Source organism: Chenopodium album, chromosome 16 (assembly GCF_948465745.1).
Source record: "Chenopodium album chromosome 16, dcCheAlbu1.1, whole genome shotgun sequence".
Taxonomy (NCBI): Eukaryota; Viridiplantae; Streptophyta; class Magnoliopsida; order Caryophyllales; family Amaranthaceae; genus Chenopodium; species Chenopodium album.
This window is the reverse complement of record NC_137849.1, coordinates 38,959,283-38,979,500: the sequence shown is the minus strand read 5'-3', so window position 1 is coordinate 38,979,500 and position 20,218 is coordinate 38,959,283. Positions and strand designations below refer to the sequence as shown.

Below are 20,218 nucleotides of genomic sequence, written 5' to 3'. Positions count from 1 at the left end.
CATTTATACACACGTGTCAATCGAGTTTTCAATTTTATAGATACGCCGAGCTATTACTTTAAAGACCTGTCTTACAAAAATCTAAAAAAAATTTAAAAGACAATACTTAATCAGCACAATAAAAATTTATTCAATATTAGATAACACAAAAACAAAATCGGACATAATCTAGCCCGATATCCACTAAACTAATGATTGCATAACGTATTATTTCTAATCATTACCTTCTCATCAAACGTTCCCATAATTCAAAATAACCATGTTAAATAGCAACAACCCCACCCATTTATACCACCAGACACAACAAATCCTTAATTCGTTTCCTTTAAAACCTTCGATTTATTTCAATCCAATACGTGTGAATTGGGCTATCGCGCGCGATGGCACAACTAGTTTAATTAAAAGTTTAAAACACAAATCATTAGGTGCAGCCTACCCCTTATACCTCTATGTTTTCCTATTTTTTTCATGTTTGTTTTCCTTGATGTGATTTTTTTTTTTTTTTTTAAAAAAATCTTCTAGCCTTTTCCCCTCATCTAATTCTCTCTTTAGGAATTAAACATTCAACATCAATTCCTCATCAATAATACTTATATTATAGCAATAAATAAACTCGCTCAATTACGTATGTAAATTTTTTTTTTCTGTCTCTCTTTGTCCTTTATTTTATTCTTATAAGGTTTAAACACGCATATTAAGTGTAAATAGTCTAAGAATATAACTTACATTATGTACACTTACACTATTATTTTGTGAACTAGAACATGATCTTACTCCCTCTGTCCCTATTCACAAAACAAGTAGCTTAGTGAGCTAGTATGATCATCATTTCCTAACACTTTCTCCTCCCTTTTATCGTGTTGGGTGTTTCAGTACAAGCATTGAATCAAGCACGACTAGAAGCAAGTGTTCGACCTCGAGGAGAAGCCAACTACACCAAGAAATGGCCAAGGAAGTGGAACATAACTTGTGGTGTATTGCTTCTGTTGTCATTGTTGAAATATGTGTACCAACCTATGCAATGCTTAGCCATTGTTGCTGTCCTTATTGGAGTTCCAAACATTATTTGGAGAAGAATTGCATCTATGAAATCTGACTCTCAATATTAATGTCATTGTTCTAATTGCAGGTAATTAGCTCATCTTTTAATTACCTCTTGCTTCTTGTAAAATGGCATATACTTGTAGCACTAAGGGTCTGTTCACATTTACTGAACTGAGCTGAACCGAACTGAACAGATTGGAGCTGAGCTGAACTGAACTGAGCTGAAATGAATATTTTATGAGAGAGGGAAATTAGGAGCTGAACTGATTGGAGCTGAACTGAACTGAACTGAACTGAAATTAAGTAAATGTGAACAGGCCCTAACATGACTCGAGTTTTGGGACAATAAAACTTCATGTCACATCCATTTCTGAGCTTGTATTGGAAGAACAATAGCGCTGCAAGATTACACAGATGCAGCTATAATCGTCTTCTTGTACAACATAGCTCAGTGGCTCGAGTCAAGAGCTAGTTACAAGGTATGGTTTCTCTCCTATATGAACTTTCATCCGTACCTTTTGAGATATATAAGTTGTTGATTATGAGTTGTATACATTTATTCGTGTTGTAATTATGTAGGCTATGTCTGTTATGTCATCTCTAACAAGCATGACGCCCCTGAAAGCAACACTGGCTGATTCTGGTAAACAAGTTGATGTCACGAGTGTGAATCTAGGAACCATAATCGCAGTTAAAGCAGGCGAAGTTATTCCTATTGATGGAGTTGTTGTGGAGGGTAAATCAGAAGTGGATGAAAAGGCATTGACTGGTGAATCTTTTCCTGTCATCAAAGAAATTGGCTCTACTGCTTTGGCTGGCACTATCAATTTAAATGGTTAGTTCAACACTTGTTAATTAGTATCATTTAAATTGAAACACAGTTTTTGGATGCAAGTAAAGTTCTTTTAGCTGTGAATTAAACTTGGAGATAGCCTTAGTATTTGCAGTTGTCATGAACCAAAAGATCAGATGAATTTATTGTTCGACTAACTCACTTTTGTGCCTGTTGAAATCTCTCTAGGCTATATCGGTGTAAGAACAACAATGTTAGCCGAAAATTGTTTAGTGGCAAGGATGGTGAATCTTGTAGAAGAAGCTCAGAGTAGGAAAGCAAGAATTCAGACATTTATTGAGAACTGTACAAAGTGGTACATTCCTGGTAAGTAACAGATTAAATCTAAGCTCGACAATGGTTTGCATCTACTGCTAGAGAATTTTCAATTTTCTTACTAATGTTACTACTTAGCTTTTTTGCAGTTGTTGTTCTGATATCAGCTGGTGTTGCTGTAACTCCTATTGTTTTACAAAGTAGTGATAAAACGCGCTGGTTTCATCTAGCCTTGGTTGTACTGGTGAGTGCATCTCCTTGTGCACTAGTAATCTCTACACCAGTCACAATTTTCTGCTCTCTTTCAAAAGCTGCAACAGCAGGGCTTCTCTTCAAAGGTGGAGATTACCTTGAGCTTCTTGCCAAAGTTAAGACTGTCGCCTTTGATAAAACCGGGACAATCACAACAGGAGAATTTGCTGTCACACACTTTCAGTCCCTGCACGAAATAGTTAGTATTGAGAAGTTACTCTTCTGGTTAGTTTCTAGTCCTATTCATTCAACTAGTAGTACTCACTTTCTTCTCTTAATTGCTGATTTATTTGGACATTGTCAAGATTTCGAGCATTGAGAGTAAATCGAGCCATCCAATGGCAGAGACACTTGTCAACTATGCTGCATCACATTCCATTAAGCCAAGTCCTGAAATGGTGGAGGAATTTCAAAACCATCCAGGAGAAGGAATATATGGAAAAATTGAGGGTGAACATATTTTCATTGGGAATTATAGAATCTCTATAAGAGCAGGATGTACAGAAAGTGAGCGCGATTTTATTTTTTTATTGAACTCGAAACAACTTAGATTAATTAAACTATAATCTACAGAAATGTTGTTTAACCACAGATTTTCTGCTGCTAATTTTCAGAATATGACAATGATGAGTTACATAAGATGGAAGAGAAAGCGAGTGGATTTATATACATGGGAGCAACTCTGGTGGGAAACTTTGCTCTATCCGACAATTGTCGGTCAGGAGCCATGGAAGCAATCAAAGAGCTAAAGGAATCAGGGATTAGAACAGTTATGCTAACTGGTGATAATCATGCTGCAGCACAACAGGTGCAATATCAGGTATGTACAAGTACATATATTGTTAATGTAGTATTTTTTTTGTTTGTTTGAATTGCAAGAATTTTCTCAATGACAAAGATTAATTGTATGCAGTTAGAGAACGCGCTTGACATAGTTCACGCGCAGTTACTACCAGAAGACAAGGCTAAAATCATTGAGGAATTGAAGAAGGATGGAGTAGTAGCAATGGTAGGAGATGGAATAAACGATGCACTTGCTTTAGCAACAACTGATATCGGAATATCAATGGGAATATAAGGTTCTGCACTTGCAATGGAGACAGGACATGTAATTCTGATGTCCAATGACATCAGAAAGATACCAGAAGCAATTCGAATATCAAAGAAAGCATCTACAAAAATCGTTGAGAATGTGATCATATCATTTTCGACAAAGGGTTTAGTCCTTGCATTAGCCATTGCTGGCTACTCTATGCTCTTAGTTGCTGGTGTTACTGATGTTGGTACATGCCTGCTTGTAATACTCAACAGCATGCTGCTTCTACGAGGGGCTGACGAGTACAAGAAGCCGAGTACTAACATTGTTCAGAATAAGTCTTGCTGTGATAAAACTGCTAAGGGAGAAGTTAAGTGCCAAAGTTCAGTTAGCAAAAAGGCAATTCAGCAGAGTAGTGAGAAGGCAGAGGAGCTGAAAAAAGGGTGTTGTGCTAAAAAAAACTTGTACTGCTAGCGCGATTAAGGGTGGATGTAGGGTGGATGTTGTAAGAGATCAGCTTCAAATTGTAGGACTGAGAAGTGCAAATCTTCTAGTGGGTGTAGTCAGTTTGGTGCAAGTAGTTCAATTGATGTTGTGATTGTATAGATAGATTACATGAAAAATATGAGTTTGTTGGTTTTTTTTTTAATCATTTTTGGATGTTAATTTTTCTCATGATGATTGTAGCTTAAAGTTTAATCTTCTCAAGTACGAAGATATTTAAAGATATAATAATTAAATTTATGTATTAGAAAATGTGATTAAACACATGTCAATTAATTTGAAACAAATGGTGTAGATACATAGGGTATGGTGCTGGTGAGTATGACACAAACGCGTATATAGAAAATGATAGTTTTGTGGAAATGTGCATGTGCCCAACTTTATCCAAATAAGCTAAGATCGATGACTATCTTAGGCTCTTAGCGGTGGAACTTGAGCATACTTGGGATGCCCAAGTTATCCTACACACTTTTTTTTAGTCGGGTACAATCGTATTACAACATTAGATTCCATGAGAATCAAACCCTTGCTACTAAAAAAGACACCAAGCATGTATTTCGATCTTGAACTAGAGCATTATTATAATTTATTATGAATTGATGTATTTAAACTGAATACCGAGTTTATTCTTGATATTCGATCATCAAGTACGTGTAAAAATGGTCAAGTTTACTTTATAACTTTACTAGTTTTGTGTTTTTTTTTTTGTGCGATACCCAGGTTGTTTATTGAATTTTAAGATAAATTTTTAATCTATATGTCAAATTTTAAAATGTATCATTGATATATAATTAGTTAGAAATTGATGTACTTTTGTAACGATTTGCTATATAATAGGCATGTAATGACTAATAATAATGTTTGTGGAAATGTTCGATTTAATTCATTAAAACAATAAAAAAAAATAGAAAAAAAAATAAATTAAATAAAATAAATGTTCAAAGCCCGATGGGTTAACCCGAACCCAAAACTTTGGGCAAGGGTTGAACATTTCTTGACTCGTAACCTAAAGTGACCTAATCTAAGATGACTCATGACTTGAGCCTAATTTACAGGTTTATATAGTAATAAAATTCTATTAGATTGTGAAGTATATTATTTTAATTGATTAGTATATATTATAAATGGATGTTTTATAATTTGAACTACTTCTTTCGCTCCAAAAAATATTATAATATAAAAAATAAATTAATATGATACTCCCTCCGTCCCTAAATTACATTCCTACTTCTCTCTATTATGTGAGGAATAAATGTTAGAAGTAGGAATGTAATTTAGGGTTGGAGAGAGTATTTTTTTAGAATTATAATCTAATAATTTTTTTGAATAAAATTATAATTCAATTTGTACATCTGAAATATTGGTATTTTATCGAAAATAAAACTCTAAACTAACAATTCTATCCTAAAATTCTATCCAAATAGAATTCTAAACTAATTTTTTTATCTTATAAAGTCTATTTAAATCTATCTAATGTGGCGTGACACTTGGCGAAAAGTTAGAACGCCAAGTGTCGTTGTCTCGTGATCTGGCTAAAAGTTTAGCTTTATATATTAGTTATATGATTCATCACAAACTTTTATATAAATCGGATGTACAATAAAATATTATCCTCCGTTATAAAGTTATCCTAAAATGAGCAAAGATTACCCTAATATGAATAAAAATTACAAAGTATTTATGCTTTATTGATAAAAGTTACCCAAAAAAAATGTAAAAAATGACCCTAAATTTGATAAAAAAAAAAAATGACCCCTGATGTACAATAAATTATTGTACACCAGATATATACAAAAGTTATTCTTAGGGTGTGTTGCATTTACTTGATTTTTACTTATTTGAATTTATCTTATCTTGACATCTGAAGACTTTAATAAAACTTATTTCAATTACAATTTGAAATTGCACAAGTACTATCAAACCTTATTTTTTTTGGCTTAAATTTATCTAAACTTATTCGATCATTAGGATGAACAAAACATACCTTTATTATTCAAAGGATGAGGATTGTTTCATATGGAGTTTGCCTTTTGTTTTTTAAAGGATGTGCATTAGTTATTTTTGGATTATTAACAAACGATAAAGTTTTGAGATAAATTTTTTTGAGGGTAACTAAAATTAAAATTGAGACATTGAATAAACAACCTTTATTGATGTAGAAGCTCCAATAGGTATGCATTTAGCAATGCAACAAGAAAAACCTTAGTAGCCATTTTAAGACACGCAAATAACTTCATCCGCCGCCGCCGAAAATCATCGTTTGATCAAGTATAAGGCTGTAGAAGAGAAGTTTAAGACGCACGCAGCTTGGCACTACCTTTCATACACATACATGTCTATATATGAATGTCTCAACATATTATAAAACATGAAAAATGAAAGATGGTGCCAAGCTTCATGTGCCCTAAACTCTCCTCTTCCTACATACTAACATACGTATGATATTTCGCTCTATTATTTTTTTTTTTTTTAATTTATTCCAAGTAAAATTTCATAATGAACATGAGAATAAAGGAAGAGCCTAATAACCACTTATATAGATTGTAGCCAACTAGCTAGCTAGCTCGGTGACATTTGGCTAGTTTTAGGCTTTGTAAACTTTCAATGAACTATAATAGTAGCACAAGTATACTTGTAGTTTATCTTTGGGAATAAAACAATAGGTGTCATTGTATATGCATTACTAGTGTTATTGTCATATATTCACCAACAAATCCATTCAATTAAATATAGTTTTTTTGTCGGTGACATTATCAAAACTTGATCATAATAACTATTTAGAGGTGATTAATTATGATCCGGCCTGCTAGCCTGGTTCGGTAAAGGGGCAAATTTAGGCAAGTCTAGAAACACAATTTTAGTTAAAAATCCGAATCCTGCTAAAAAAAAAATCCAAAAAAATCCGACACTTTTTACGGGTTTGGACATTAGATTTCATATAAGGCCCTGTTTGATTCAATTTTTGATCACCTCTAGTTTCATATTTAAATAAAAAGTGAGTAATCAATTAAATTTATATACTTTTTAATACGCATCTAATCCTAGTTTAATTCCTTTAATTATGTAGAACAATTCACATGTAAGTGGCGAGTCCCTTTATTTCTCATATTCCATGAAGTCATAAACTTTCTTGTTCGTATTGGATCGAATTGAACAACTATCACGATGTTAATGCCCCTATTTTGAGCCAAGGCAAACAATATTAATAACCTAAGGTACTTCCTTCGTTCCTAAAAGGTTATTTTTGTCTTTTTAGACGTTTTTTTTAACGGTTGCATTTTAACTATTTCTATTTTCAATAGATATACTTTGTACGTTTGACCCCTTATTATTGAAATTTTCTTAAAAATTCTCCTACTTACAATGTATTCCCCCAGTCAAAGTATTAGTTTGAACATTAAAAACAAATTATTAAATTAAATATTACTGTAGTAACCCTATAATATTAATCAAATAACTCATATATAACCCCTGTAATAATGCATGAGTAACCCTTATAATGATGACGAAATAATCTCTTTAACACAGACTAACTAATTCCTATTGCACTATATATCGAAGTAACCTCTATGATATGATGGTTGGTAACACGGTGTGACCAGCCACATATAAGAATTTGTAAAATAAACTTATTCACTCGGCCTTTTCGAAACGAAACGGAGGTAATACTCATAGAATCGTAGTAGAAGAATTGGATAAATTTTGACTATGTGGACAGGAGGCATCGTTTCGTCAGGACACTATTTAGACAGTTGGAGTAGTGAAAGCAATTACCCGCAAAGTTGACACACAAGAGAATTAAATACTAGTTCATGGGCTCATGGCTCACGTAGACTCTTCCATGGTGACTTCAAACTCCCTATAGTGTTTTGTTCTTTACCCCCATCAACCGACCAAGGTTACTCCAAATTTTTTTATTCATAACGATCGTATTGAGGATGTTAATTTTATTTCTGATTTATAATAACAAACTTATTAGAAACTATATATTTTTGTTATAAATTGAATTTGGATTACCCTTATTAGCTCTTATTAAAATTAATCTAGACTTATTTTTGCAGATTTTTGTCTTATTTAAACTTACTTTATTTATTGAGTTATTTGAACTTATTTTTACTAAAATAAATCGAAATATATGAGTTGACAAAAGATGATGACCTATATTAAATTTTGTATATTAAGACGACGAAATGAGAGGGTGGTCGTGGCAATTCGATCCCATATACAGGTGTTCAATAATAGAAAGTACAAACGACATAAATCTAGTACATGCCAAGTATAAATCTTTACGTACATGCACCCTAGACTGATTTATGAACCTCATCTACTCAAGATAATGCCTATTTGAGAGACACAATTGGTCAGCCAACATGTGATACACATACAGAAAAATTATGAAAAACACTAAATTAAAGGAGCCTTTAAACTAAAAGGGTTACATAAAATTAATCAATCTATATATTAAATATTATATGCATGTACATAATATTGATCTAGTTGGCACAACCGATTTGTGAGAGACGGAGAGAAATTATTATTTGTCTGTCTAAAATTCTAAATACTCACACTATTAATGAGAGTTTTCCTCAACTTTGTAAGTGAGGGTTGCCAACCTATATTTACCAATACATTTAAAATTTCTACATTTTCTCATTTTATTAACAGACTACACATACACCACTATAATTAGATATTATTCTTTTCTAAAAATCATATAAATATACATTGAAAAGAATCCAACAAAACTGTATTTGTGCAATACGTAAAAAAAAAAAAAAAAAAAAAAAAAAAAAAAAAAAAAAAAAAATTGATAAAAGGGAGAGATGAAAATGTATAAACATTTAATATGATATAGATAACTAAAAATTAGACCAGAGGAAATATTTTTTTGTACCTATGGCTTATATGGCTAGGCTTAATATAAAGCCATAAATTATAGGTTCAGGAGCAAAGAAATGATGATTGGGTGATTGAATGAAATTAAAATTATTGGGCACTTTTTTTTTTTTTTTTTTTGACAGGGAATTATTGGGCACTTACATATGATAATATTATTGAGAGTACTCTTTAATAGTTATTGGTTATGACTTCAATCCCAAAAATATAATTGAGTCGTTCCTAGTAATCTTGGGATGTAAGAATAACGTTAATTTCAGTAGATGTCAATAGTTGAAAACTGATTGTCATTCTTAAATCCTCGGCAACATGTACGTTTTATTATGGGGGGAAAATATGCTAATTAAATATTCATGCACATAATTCACGTGTTTAGCAAAAATTGTTTCACCAAGCTCCCTCGGTCAGTCGGTCCCTTCTAATTGCCAATAGGGTCCAAATCCATAATTAGTTTCTTGATCAGACCCCAACCCCTTCCGGTACAGTGGTTCTCTTGTAGTGGTGGTGAGGCGGCCGATATATTCAAGATTAAGCCATGAATTATTTAAAGTTACTAATGAGGTAAGAGGATGGAAGATGAGTTGGTTTAATTAATTTTATTTTAGTGTCTGGCTTATATAAGGGCAATAGTTGATTCCTACAGGCACATGTATGGTGTAACGTACAGTCCTTTTGTAGGAAAGAACATGATATATAAAAGTAATGAACCTATAGTTATAGTGAAAAGAACATACTATTAAAATATAATGAACATATACCTGGAGACCTAGAGTGAAAATAACTTACTATCAAAATGTAATGAACATATACATAGAGTGAAAAGAACATATTTGCACAAAAAAAAATGAAAATAATGATAGAGGGTATAAAACATATTCCTGAGCCTCAACCATCAATTTAAGCTTTTGGTTAAGTTGGTCTTTTAACATGGTATCGGAGCAAGCGTGACACAAACGTCACGGGTTCGAATCTCATCTCCATGTTGCATCCACACTTCTAGCCCAAATGTAGACGTGTATTACATAATATACCTTTCCTTCCACACACACACACACACACACACACAAAAAAAAAAAAAAAAAAAAAAAAAAAAAAAAAAATGTCATGGAGTACAAATTATGTTAAGAATATTATTTTTATTTTTTGCTTAAGTTATAATTGTCAATATGTTTTTTTTTTTTTTTTTTTTGAAAACTTGTATCAAATCTTTTTCCTCAAAAAAAAGTTGTATCAAATCTTAGCTTCTATTATACTTTTTATGTAATTATTACTTATATGTAGAAAGATTTAATTTGTTTCTTAAATTGATTTTTCCCAAAAAAAAAAAAAAAAAAAGAAAAAAAAAAAAAAAAAAACTTATGAACACACCAGGAGATGACATGTGTCATTGCTTGTGTGTTTTTTAGTATATAGTTATTGATTGATAGAAGCTTCTTGCGTGAAAGTCTATTCCTTCTTTTCTCTCTCAATTGCCAAGGATGCCTTAATTACATTAAACATTTCCAAAAAAAAAAATGATAATAATAATAATAATAAATAAATAAATAATTTTAAAAATTGATGAAATTCAAAACAATGGCCATTTATCTTTGCAAGGGGCGGCCAAATAAAGTTAATTGAGTGAACATGGGAAAAACTCAATCCCTAAATCTTGGTCTGCACATATAACTTCCATCTCATTATCTTCTTCTTATGGGAGAAGTAATCCAACGACTTTTTATAGTTGCGAAACGGTCAATGTTTAACATAAAGTGGGCCCTGTACTAGAGATTCTAGCCGGAATAATAATAAAAGAGGTAGTGTTGCTTAAACCTTTTACATATTTGTAGTAGTTTTTTCAAAATAAAAATTTAATTGTTAGTTGTTGGCAAAATTTCTTACCTTTAGTGAAAGTTATTTTAAGATGGAGAAGAGACAATGTAATAAACTAACACAATTTTGTTGTAATATCAAATCGGTGACAAAGTTGAACTAATAGAGTTTGGATTATGTCGTGGATCTTAATTTTGATGTATTCTTGCATTATTTCTAAGAATAAAATCATTTTTGAAATACTTGTTGAGTTAGTTCATGAAATTATTGATTGGTTACACCCCTACAAAGATTTTAGACGCTAATTTGATCTGAGTAGGTGAGAGTTAGAGCCAGAAACTTCCAGTGTCTTCATGAATGATACTCCTAATCCACTAATTAAGGCCTAATAATTTCTCAAATAATACAATTATGAAGAATAATAACATCTTGAAAAATGCAAGTATATCCCACAAAAAACTTTATTGTATATGAAGATTTGAGCTAAACAATATGATACGCATCGCCTTTTTCTTGATTACATGATATGATAATGGACCTCCTGCCAAATTATAAACCAACCCTCATAATAGCCTTTTTATAGGCCCACAAGCCCAACACCTCTTCTCAACCCTTCTAGCGTGTCTATAGCATTTTGGGCAATCTTTCATACATGTATATCAATTATGTAATGTAAGTAATTATTAAGAATTTCATGTGGCCTGACTTATTTTATTTTGGTTATTTTATGTGTATTTATTAATAATAATAATAATAATAATAATAATAGTAGCAAATGTCAAAAAAAAAAAATAATAATAATAGTAGCCGTAGTAACAATAATAATAAATGTAGGAAATGATTCTTCCAATCCGGATTAGATTGGTTAGATTCTATTTAGCTTCACTGCAGTTCTTAATTTCCTTCTCTTATAAAATATTCATTTCATTTCAGCTCAATTTAGTCAATCAGAACGGGCTCTAAATCTGTCTAGGTGATCATGAGTTTTTTTTTTTTTTTTTTTTTTGGCTCTTATTCAACTATGCTATTGATTTGCTTGTTTTTATAACTGAATAAATTAATAGTAATTCACAATAATATTTTATCCAGGTCCTAATTTTGACATTAAATTTCGAGTTGTGATCAATTAATCTATAAGAGATGAGTTAGTTTTGTCAAGTATGTAAATCTCTAGATACACGTAATTTAGTCAATTATAATCATATAGATGCATTTGCCTCTACCACTCAACACTCAAATGAGCAATAACACATTAACAACACTAGTTTATTTGCTCTTAAGAGCAAAACGTACATAAACTTTATGTTAGATGTAACATTTTGTAGTACACGTACACCCATATCCGCTTGTATGTAAGAATTTGTACATATTTAATCTATTCTCATTGTGATATTCACTGCTTTTTTCTTTTCTTTTCTTTTTTTTTTTCTTCTTTGTAGTGAATTCTGCGTAATAACACAACCTAATGCTTGTCCAAAATCACATCATTATATTGTCAAGAAATGTTAAAATTAGCCAGCTAATAACCACTCATATTTTAGACAAGTTCTGTAACACTTTCGTGGGAAATTTAGTTAATCATTTGCAACTTGAAAATTTTGACTCATCACCTTATTATTATTATTATTATTATTATTAATATTATTGATCTTTCAACATTATTAACGGCCATTTCATTACCTTACAATATCACTTTGTTTCTACTCTTTTCTTTTCTCGAAACATGAAGCATGCCACTTTGATTATTTTATTATTGTTGATCACCTTTCTAATTAAATCTCTAATCTAGCTTAGCTTAACCATAATTGCTTTTGTTTAAATCTTATACGTGTATAAGCAACGGTTGACAGTTGGGAACATTTCTCGAGGCAAATAATGGATTAGTTTAATCTAGGTTAATTAGTTTCCTTAATTTGACTCTGCAATGTGTCTATCTTATAACTCATATGTCGTACAAACCACATGCACTTTTGATTCAAAGTACTCTTGTAGGACAATAATCAGTTAATCACTCCTATTATATTCATGTTTTATGTACTTTGGTTGTAGTTTTATTTATAGTTATTGTTTTTACATAGGCTTGATGTGCATTAGTGCATTACTAACTAAACACGCGTTGTAGTAAAACTAATACCAATACAAACACGCGTTTATAGTAAAGCAAATAAGAGTTTGTACTAATTACGATTTCACCTTATTGTAATAATGGTTTTGATTAACTAGTTGTATAAGGTGCTTAATTTGCACATAAAAGTGTTCGGTATTACTAGATGAAATCTGTAGCTGTGTTTATTATTTGAAAGTGTAATATGATATACAAGTACTAGAATATGGTTATAATTTGCCATATAAATTTGGAGAAATTAGAAAAAATAATTCCAACTTTCATCCATTTTTGTAGAATAATCTTAACTTTAGATTATTCTAGAATAATCCGAACTTTGGGGGTCTTCTTTTTCTTCAATCCCAAACCGGTCAACAAAAGTCAATGACCTGTTGTAACAGGTTATGTGCCATGTGTCAGGCTACAATTGGTCCAAAAAAAAGAAAAATAAAAAAAAAATTAAATTTAAAAAAAAAAAACAAAAACCCTTAATCCCCTACCTGACAACCGTAACCCCCACCACCACCACAACCTGCCACCGCTGGCCGCGCCAACTCCTCCCTTCCCCTGCCCCAATTGTGCGCCTCTTTCCCCCCAAACGCCCTATGCCGGAGTTGCGACCCACTTGCACCCACAATTCCCTCATTTTCCAGTCGAAACTCCCTTTGAAACCCCTCCCCTACTCCCGAAAACCCCCAACAGCCTATTTCTCACCGTCGAAAACCCTAGCGGCTTGGGTTTTCAATGGTGGGGGAAGGATATTTGGGGGTTTTTCAAGAGTTGGGGAGGGCTTCAAAGGGAGTTTCGAGTGGTGGTGGTGGCTCGAAAAAGAGTTTTGACTGGTGGTGGCGGTTGGAAAGCGAGTGATGGTGCCGGCGGAAAAGGAGGGGACGAATGTGGGTCGCATCACCGGGTTTGGGGGGGGGGAACCGGTGTTGGGGGTAGGGTGAAACCGGCGCAGGGGAGGAAAGAGTAGCAGCGGCTGCCGGAGATAAGTTTGTGGGTGGCCGGATTGGTTTGGGGTGGTTATTTTCTTTTTTTTTTTTAAATTTGTTTTTTAAAATTTTTTTTTGTTTTTATATTTTTTTAACCAATTAACGCGTGATACGTGTCACTTTTTTAAAAAAAAAACCTATTCAACCGGTAACCGGTATTTGGGATTGAAGAAAAAGAAGACCCCCTAAAGTTCGGATTATTCCAGAATAATCTAAAGTTGGGATTATTCTACCAAAATGGATGAAAGTTGGGATTATTTTTTCTAATTTTTCCTATAAATTTTAGTAACTTTAAGACAAAATTGTCATTTGGCTATATTAATTTCACAACTAGATAACATAAAAATCTCATATTTCCCAACAATACATCAAAGGGTTCAACACTAACACTTCATTAATTCAACTCTTTAGCAAACAACAAAAATAGTGGACTTAACCTTCAAAATAGGTCAAATCAGCTCACTTTGATCAAAATTCTCTTTACCAAACAAAGCCTTGGCCACTTTTATAAACCAATAAGCACTAAAAATTTTGTAATATGCTTTTAAGGTATAGGTAATATAATGACCTAAATCGACATGTGCACTCTAAACTTTTAAAGTAGAGGTGTCAAAATCAACCCGACCTAAAAATTGACTTAAAAAAAAAATGATTCTAATTTTATAATAAATAATCCGGTCTGATTCAATGTTACATAACTCAATCCGAACACAATGTCAAAAAAAAAAAAAAAAAAAAAAAAAAAAAAAAAAAAAACTCAATCCGAACACCCGAATAAACCCCTCCAGCTACTTCAATGTTGAAAATGAAGCTTGATTTACCAACTTAAGAAGGCAAAACCACATCCAATACATGCAAATCTAAGAGTTAAATATACAGCAGAGTTTTAGTATAAGTGTCTTAAAAGGACAAAACAAGAGCTTACAGTACAACTGTATAAGTACAACTAGTATCAGGCAACCACACCGTGAATTATTATTCCACTATTATTTTTTAAAAAATTTAAACCCCAAATAAAACAAATTCCAACCGATGGATTTCCTCTTTCCTAAATACAGTAATTATCTGGCGGTGATAATACTGCCACGTCTCCAATAATGTTTCTACTTATTTGGGCAAATCACAGTTAACAGCATCAGAAGGTTACAATAGTGCCAACTGTGCCAATTATCTTCCATTTAAGAATATTATTCACATTTTGTCGGACGGCTATAATATTATTGCTTCATAAAATAATGAAGCTACAACTCTAATTTTGGATTTTGAAATAATTATAGCAGGAGGTATTTTAACTTTCACCGATTAAAATTGAGGTGGTCTTTTTTATTTCTGCTATATAAGTCAACTCTTGAAAAGTTTGGTGTCCACTTAAAAAATCTAATATGTTCTTAGGGTCTGTTCACTTCAACTTAATTTCAGTTCAGTTCACTTCATCTCTAATAAGTTTAGTTTAGTTCAGTTCAACTCCTAATTTCCTTCTCTCATAAAATATTCAGTTAAGTTCAGTTCAGTTCAGCTCCAATCAGTTCAGTTCAGTTCAGCACCAATCAGTTCAATTCAGCTCAGCTCACTTCAGTAAATGTGAACAGACCCTTACTTTTAATTGCAAATTAAATTTTAAATTGTTCTACTATTTTTGTCTTAAATTTATAACATGTGTTGCGAGCATTTAATTCTAAATACTACCGTATAATCATTACTCGTACAAATTAATAAGCAACATTTTCAACAGTTGTAACTAAAAAAATGCTTGTAATTCTCATTAGCAAGGCTTGTCATCAATTCAGATGTTCTTAGACGCATTTTATTTTGATCATAAAAGTGACAACTTTCGTTCTGTTTCTGATACGACATCAAAGTTTCGTGTGACAATTAAATCGAAACTAGAGTAGTAGAAGGCGTGTTCAATTCTAATGGATAATTAACAAACTACTAGTAGGAAGATAATGGGTTGACAAAGTAGACAAAGATTGATGATGACTTATTTATGTTACTAACTGTTGGTTTTATGGCTCTAAAGTGTTCTAATTACTTGGCCCTCCTACTATGCCGACAATTAAGTTATCTTAAATTCTTAATTAATTAGTTGATATTCAAAAAGCAAACCCCCCATGTGTTAAAAGTCAATTAGGAGGCGTGGAGTTTATCTTAATTTAGAATATATTTTAATTTGTTGGTCAACATGAATTAGGGCTATAATAGAGTATTAGTCGGCAGAATTTTGATTTTTAAGCAAACACAAATCATATGAGCAAGCTTAAGGCTTTGAAAGTAAGAAACTTTTGTGCAACCTTGAAAATAGATGGTACAACTTCGGTTTGGTACAATTACATTTTTTTAAAATAATATTTTCAAGATTAAAGTAAGTTATATCAAATTAATAAGTTATATTGCTAAATTGAAACATTATTTTTGTATGATTTATCGGGGGAAAATTAAATCACAGCTGATCAATAAATTAAACAACCCAACATGGTGTCGTAGCATCTACAATATGGTTGGTATGCTCGTAGAAAAGGATAGCTATTTCATAAATGGAATGTGTTAAAACCCCATATTATATTTTTGTGTTTTAAAAGTTCCATATTTAGTGTTATCATTACTAAAACTAATGCATCATTAAATGCATTAAAATATATTATGATGAACTAGTAGTTGACTGTTTGTGCCATTTTATAATATAATAATATTTAAAAGTCAAAACTTCAAATTGCATCAACTTCCCGTCAAAATAACTTGCATCAAATTCCTATTGCAAGTACGAGACCATAACAATACACAAATGAAATCTTAGACGTTATTACTAAATATATGTTCATTGAAGTTTTTAAAGTACTCTAATCTAGATTATTGTGCAAACTAAAACAGTACTGTATGATTTTAGTATTAGTTTTAAAATTTTCATCATTCCTTGATTAGTAAGCTTACACGTCTTTTATTGTCTAAACACGCTTATACACAATATTACAAAGTATTTTGCAATACATTTAATAAAGTAAATTTTTTTTCCTTATCGATTATCAGAGTCAATTAGATATTATATACTATTACTCAAAAGTTCTAAAGAACAAAACATTTTCTTTTATACATATTTTTTTGTTGATTCAATTATCAATCAACTTGTTTCATCTTATACTTTAAGGAACAATTCTTGAAAGATTCGGAAAGTGGAACTATACTAGCCAATACCATACCTATATCAATATACATACCATATACTTTGACAATCAAGTTTTATACTCCGTATTATTCTTTTAAGTAAATAACATTGCCTCATCAATGACACTAAACTTGACTATGCTTTTGTTATAACTAACCAAGTAAGCGTGTACTAGTAGCATTGACCTAACTATAATTTGCTTTATGTAATTAATATAACTAATAATTACTGTAACTCCTAATTAAGGCCTCACAGTTCCTATCACTTCAAAAAAGAAATTATATATATATTTTTTACAAAAAAGAGTTATGATTGACTAATAATCCCACTTTTTGGGAAGAAAATTAGCATTATAAATAGCCTCTACCTCCACCCTTATTCTAACACACAGCATAGCAAGCTTAAGAAAAACATAAAATCATACACAACTTTTTCTCTTGCTCTATCCCTTTCTCTCTTAACACATCTTCTACAATCACAATGGGGGTTCCCGTTTACGATTTTTCTAAACTTGATGGCGAAGAGAGGGCTGCTACCATGGCTCAGATCCATAATGGATGTGAAGAATGGGGATTCTTCCAGGTACTTTATTGCATAAATATTTGTCTTGTAATATAATTTTGATCATTTTGTTATAATGTATTGGCCTTAAAAAGAGTTTGCTAAAGAATGTGGAGCTGATTTTTCTTGCAGTTGGTGAATCATGGGATTTCAGAGGAGCTTCTGGAGAGAGTTAAGAAAATCAGCTCTGATTGTTTCAAGCTTGAACGAGAAGAAGAGTTCAAGAAGTCGAAGCCTGTGACAAAGCTGAATGAGATCGTCGAGAGCAAAAGTGAAGAGAAATTGGATGATGTTGATTGGGAAGATGTCTTTCTTCTTACTGATGACAATGAATGGCCATCAAAACTTCCTGGATTCAAGTAAGCAGTTTTCTTTATTCCTCTGCAAAATCTTTTTCTTGGGTTTTCAGAAACATTTTTACTAACAGTCTATACTGGTCCAATATAATAGCATAAAAATGCATCCAAGCTTGACAAAGATCTTCAAATCTCGGAAATTTTTAATCATCCCTAATAAGGATATAATTATTGTTTGTTGAATTATTAATTATGGACTATGATATTTAATAATATCAACAATCATGTGTATGACAGGGAGACAATGACAGAGTACAGAGCAGAACTGAGGAAACTTGCCGAAAAACTGATGGAAATAATGGATGAGAATCTTGGTCTGCCAAAAGGCTACATCAAGGCGGCCTTCAACGATGGAGAATCTAGTGAAGGAGTGGATGAGACTGCCTTCTTTGGCACCAAGGTGAGCCACTACCCACCCTGCCCCCACCCTGAGCTTGTGACAGGCCTGCGAGCCCACACAGATGCCGGTGGGGTGATCCTGCTCTTCCAAGACGACATTGTTGGTGGTTTACAGATGCTTAAAGATGGAGAATGGATCGAAGTGCAGCCTGTTCCAAATGCTATAGTCATCAATACAGGAGATCAGATCGAAGTCCTAAGCAATGGAAGGTACAAGAGTGCCTGGCATCGGGTTTTGCCTAATCTTGAAGGGACTAGGCGGTCCATTGCCTCGTTCTACAACCCATCCTACAAGGCATCCATTGCCCCAGCCCCACAGCTCATCGAGGAGGTCAAGGAAGAGGAGGAGGTAGAGAAATCTCCCAAGGAAAGTGTCAAGTATCCGAGGTTTCTGTTTGGAGACTACATGTCTGTTTACACAGAACAGAAGTTCCTGCCTAAAGAACCCAGGTTCCTAGCTGTTAAGGCCGTGTAAATTTTCTCTATTTTAAACTTCAAGCACATAATATAACTGTTGGAACACAAAGTTCCATCAGTAATTTTTTTTAATCTTTATTCCTTTTTTTTTTTTTGTGTTTTTTCAAAGCATTCTACCCTCTAATTGTGGGTTGGTGGATGTCTTTGAAGTAGTATGGTGTTAAGAAGTTGGATTAATGTAATCCTTATTGTGTAATCTAGACTTCTTTTAATTTTTCGCGGTATCAGTAATCCTGACTTATTTATCGCAGCTTATTATGTACGGAGTACTTATGTTCATGTTTGGTTTGTTTCTGATACTTCCCCAAGCAATACAGCACAGTTAATTCCTTTTTCGGATCAAATCATTTTAAAAGTTTTGACTATACTTTTCAGGAAATTATGATTCAGATTCATTAAGAAATGCAAAAGTTTCTCTCAGTTTCACGCAATATACTTATATATGTTCACCCTCATGAAAGCAGTAATTATTTATATACATCAAAAACATTAAGTCAAACAGCAAGAAGAGATTTGTGGATAATACTATACATATTTGCAAAACTAATGCAGAGTGTTAAAAAAAATATGGAAATGTGATAACAATAATAAAGGCATGCAACAAAAGCAAAGTATACAAGCAGATAAATATCAGCTAATTCAGCAGCAACAGGTACTTCTAATAAAAGAGTTATAGACTAACAGAATGCCTTCGCTTCGGTTTTCTTTTTCGCTTCACCCATTGAAGTCTTCATCATCTTAGTGCAACGTAGTCATAAATTGTTGTAGAAGTTCTTACTTACTACCAGCTGTCCCCAAAACTTCGACCCTTTTAAGTTGATTTCGCGTTTATTAAGAAACTTAAATAAAAAGAAATAAAAACATATTAAAAAGATAAATTTATATGAGATTTGTAAAAAAGTAAAGAGATAAAGTATTAAAAAATACATGGAAAAACAAAATTTTATATGGAGAAACTAATTTTGCACAAATATTCTTGTAAATTGGTGGGTATTTTAATGCAAATGGGTTGATCATTTTCGAACTAAAATTAAACCTAAAAGGTCGAAGTTTTGGAGACGGAGGGAGTAGTATTTAGAAGATGATTTTTTACTGTTAGGTTTATTTTCCCAAAAGTTGGTCATAATTTTAGTTACAAGATTCTTCATCTTGCTATGTTTATAACATTAATTAGGCAAATTACTGTAAAATCAGGGAGCAAAATTGTTCAGCCTACACCAAGAGGAAAATGGAAGCAATAATAAAACTCAATACAGAATCGTAGTTTTACCTCTGCTTTCTGGTATTCCACTGCCTAAGACACACTACTGATCTAAGATGCCCTCAAATTTTGAGCATCTCATCAAAAATGTTTTGGACCTCCACTTAACATTTGGTTGCGCTTTCAATCACATCACAGAGCAGTAACAATCGGTACAAAAGCTCACTCGTAAAGGATAAAATCAGTAATATTCATCTCATTGTCCAGTGTCCACAGGCCACGATAGGGTTAACGCCTCCAAATTGAATGCACC

At 32.3% G+C, this 20,218-nt stretch overlaps 1 protein-coding gene and 1 pseudogene across 2 annotated transcripts; both read left to right on the top strand.

Annotated features, from left to right (window-relative positions):
• Positions 1–259: 259 nt before the first annotated feature.
• On the top strand, positions 260–3,914 carry LOC145584235 (cadmium/zinc-transporting ATPase HMA2-like; annotated as a pseudogene). Its single transcript, XR_014100342.1, has 9 exons — positions 260–356; positions 874–1,129; positions 1,420–1,523; positions 1,624–1,879; positions 2,066–2,203; positions 2,302–2,633; positions 2,710–2,911; positions 3,019–3,224; positions 3,318–3,914. The product of XR_014100342.1 is annotated as a cadmium/zinc-transporting ATPase HMA2-like (transcript).
• Positions 3,915–17,283: 13,369 nt separating this feature from the next.
• On the top strand, positions 17,284–18,914 carry LOC145586478 (1-aminocyclopropane-1-carboxylate oxidase 5-like). The gene is made up of 3 exons (XM_081643319.1): positions 17,284–17,493; positions 17,605–17,831; positions 18,066–18,914. Exons 1-3 carry the CDS (start codon positions 17,392–17,394, stop codon positions 18,700–18,702), a joined length of 966 nt encoding a protein of 321 aa, XP_081499445.1. The 5' UTR covers positions 17,284–17,391; the 3' UTR covers positions 18,703–18,914.
• Positions 18,915–20,218: the final 1,304 nt, after the last annotated feature.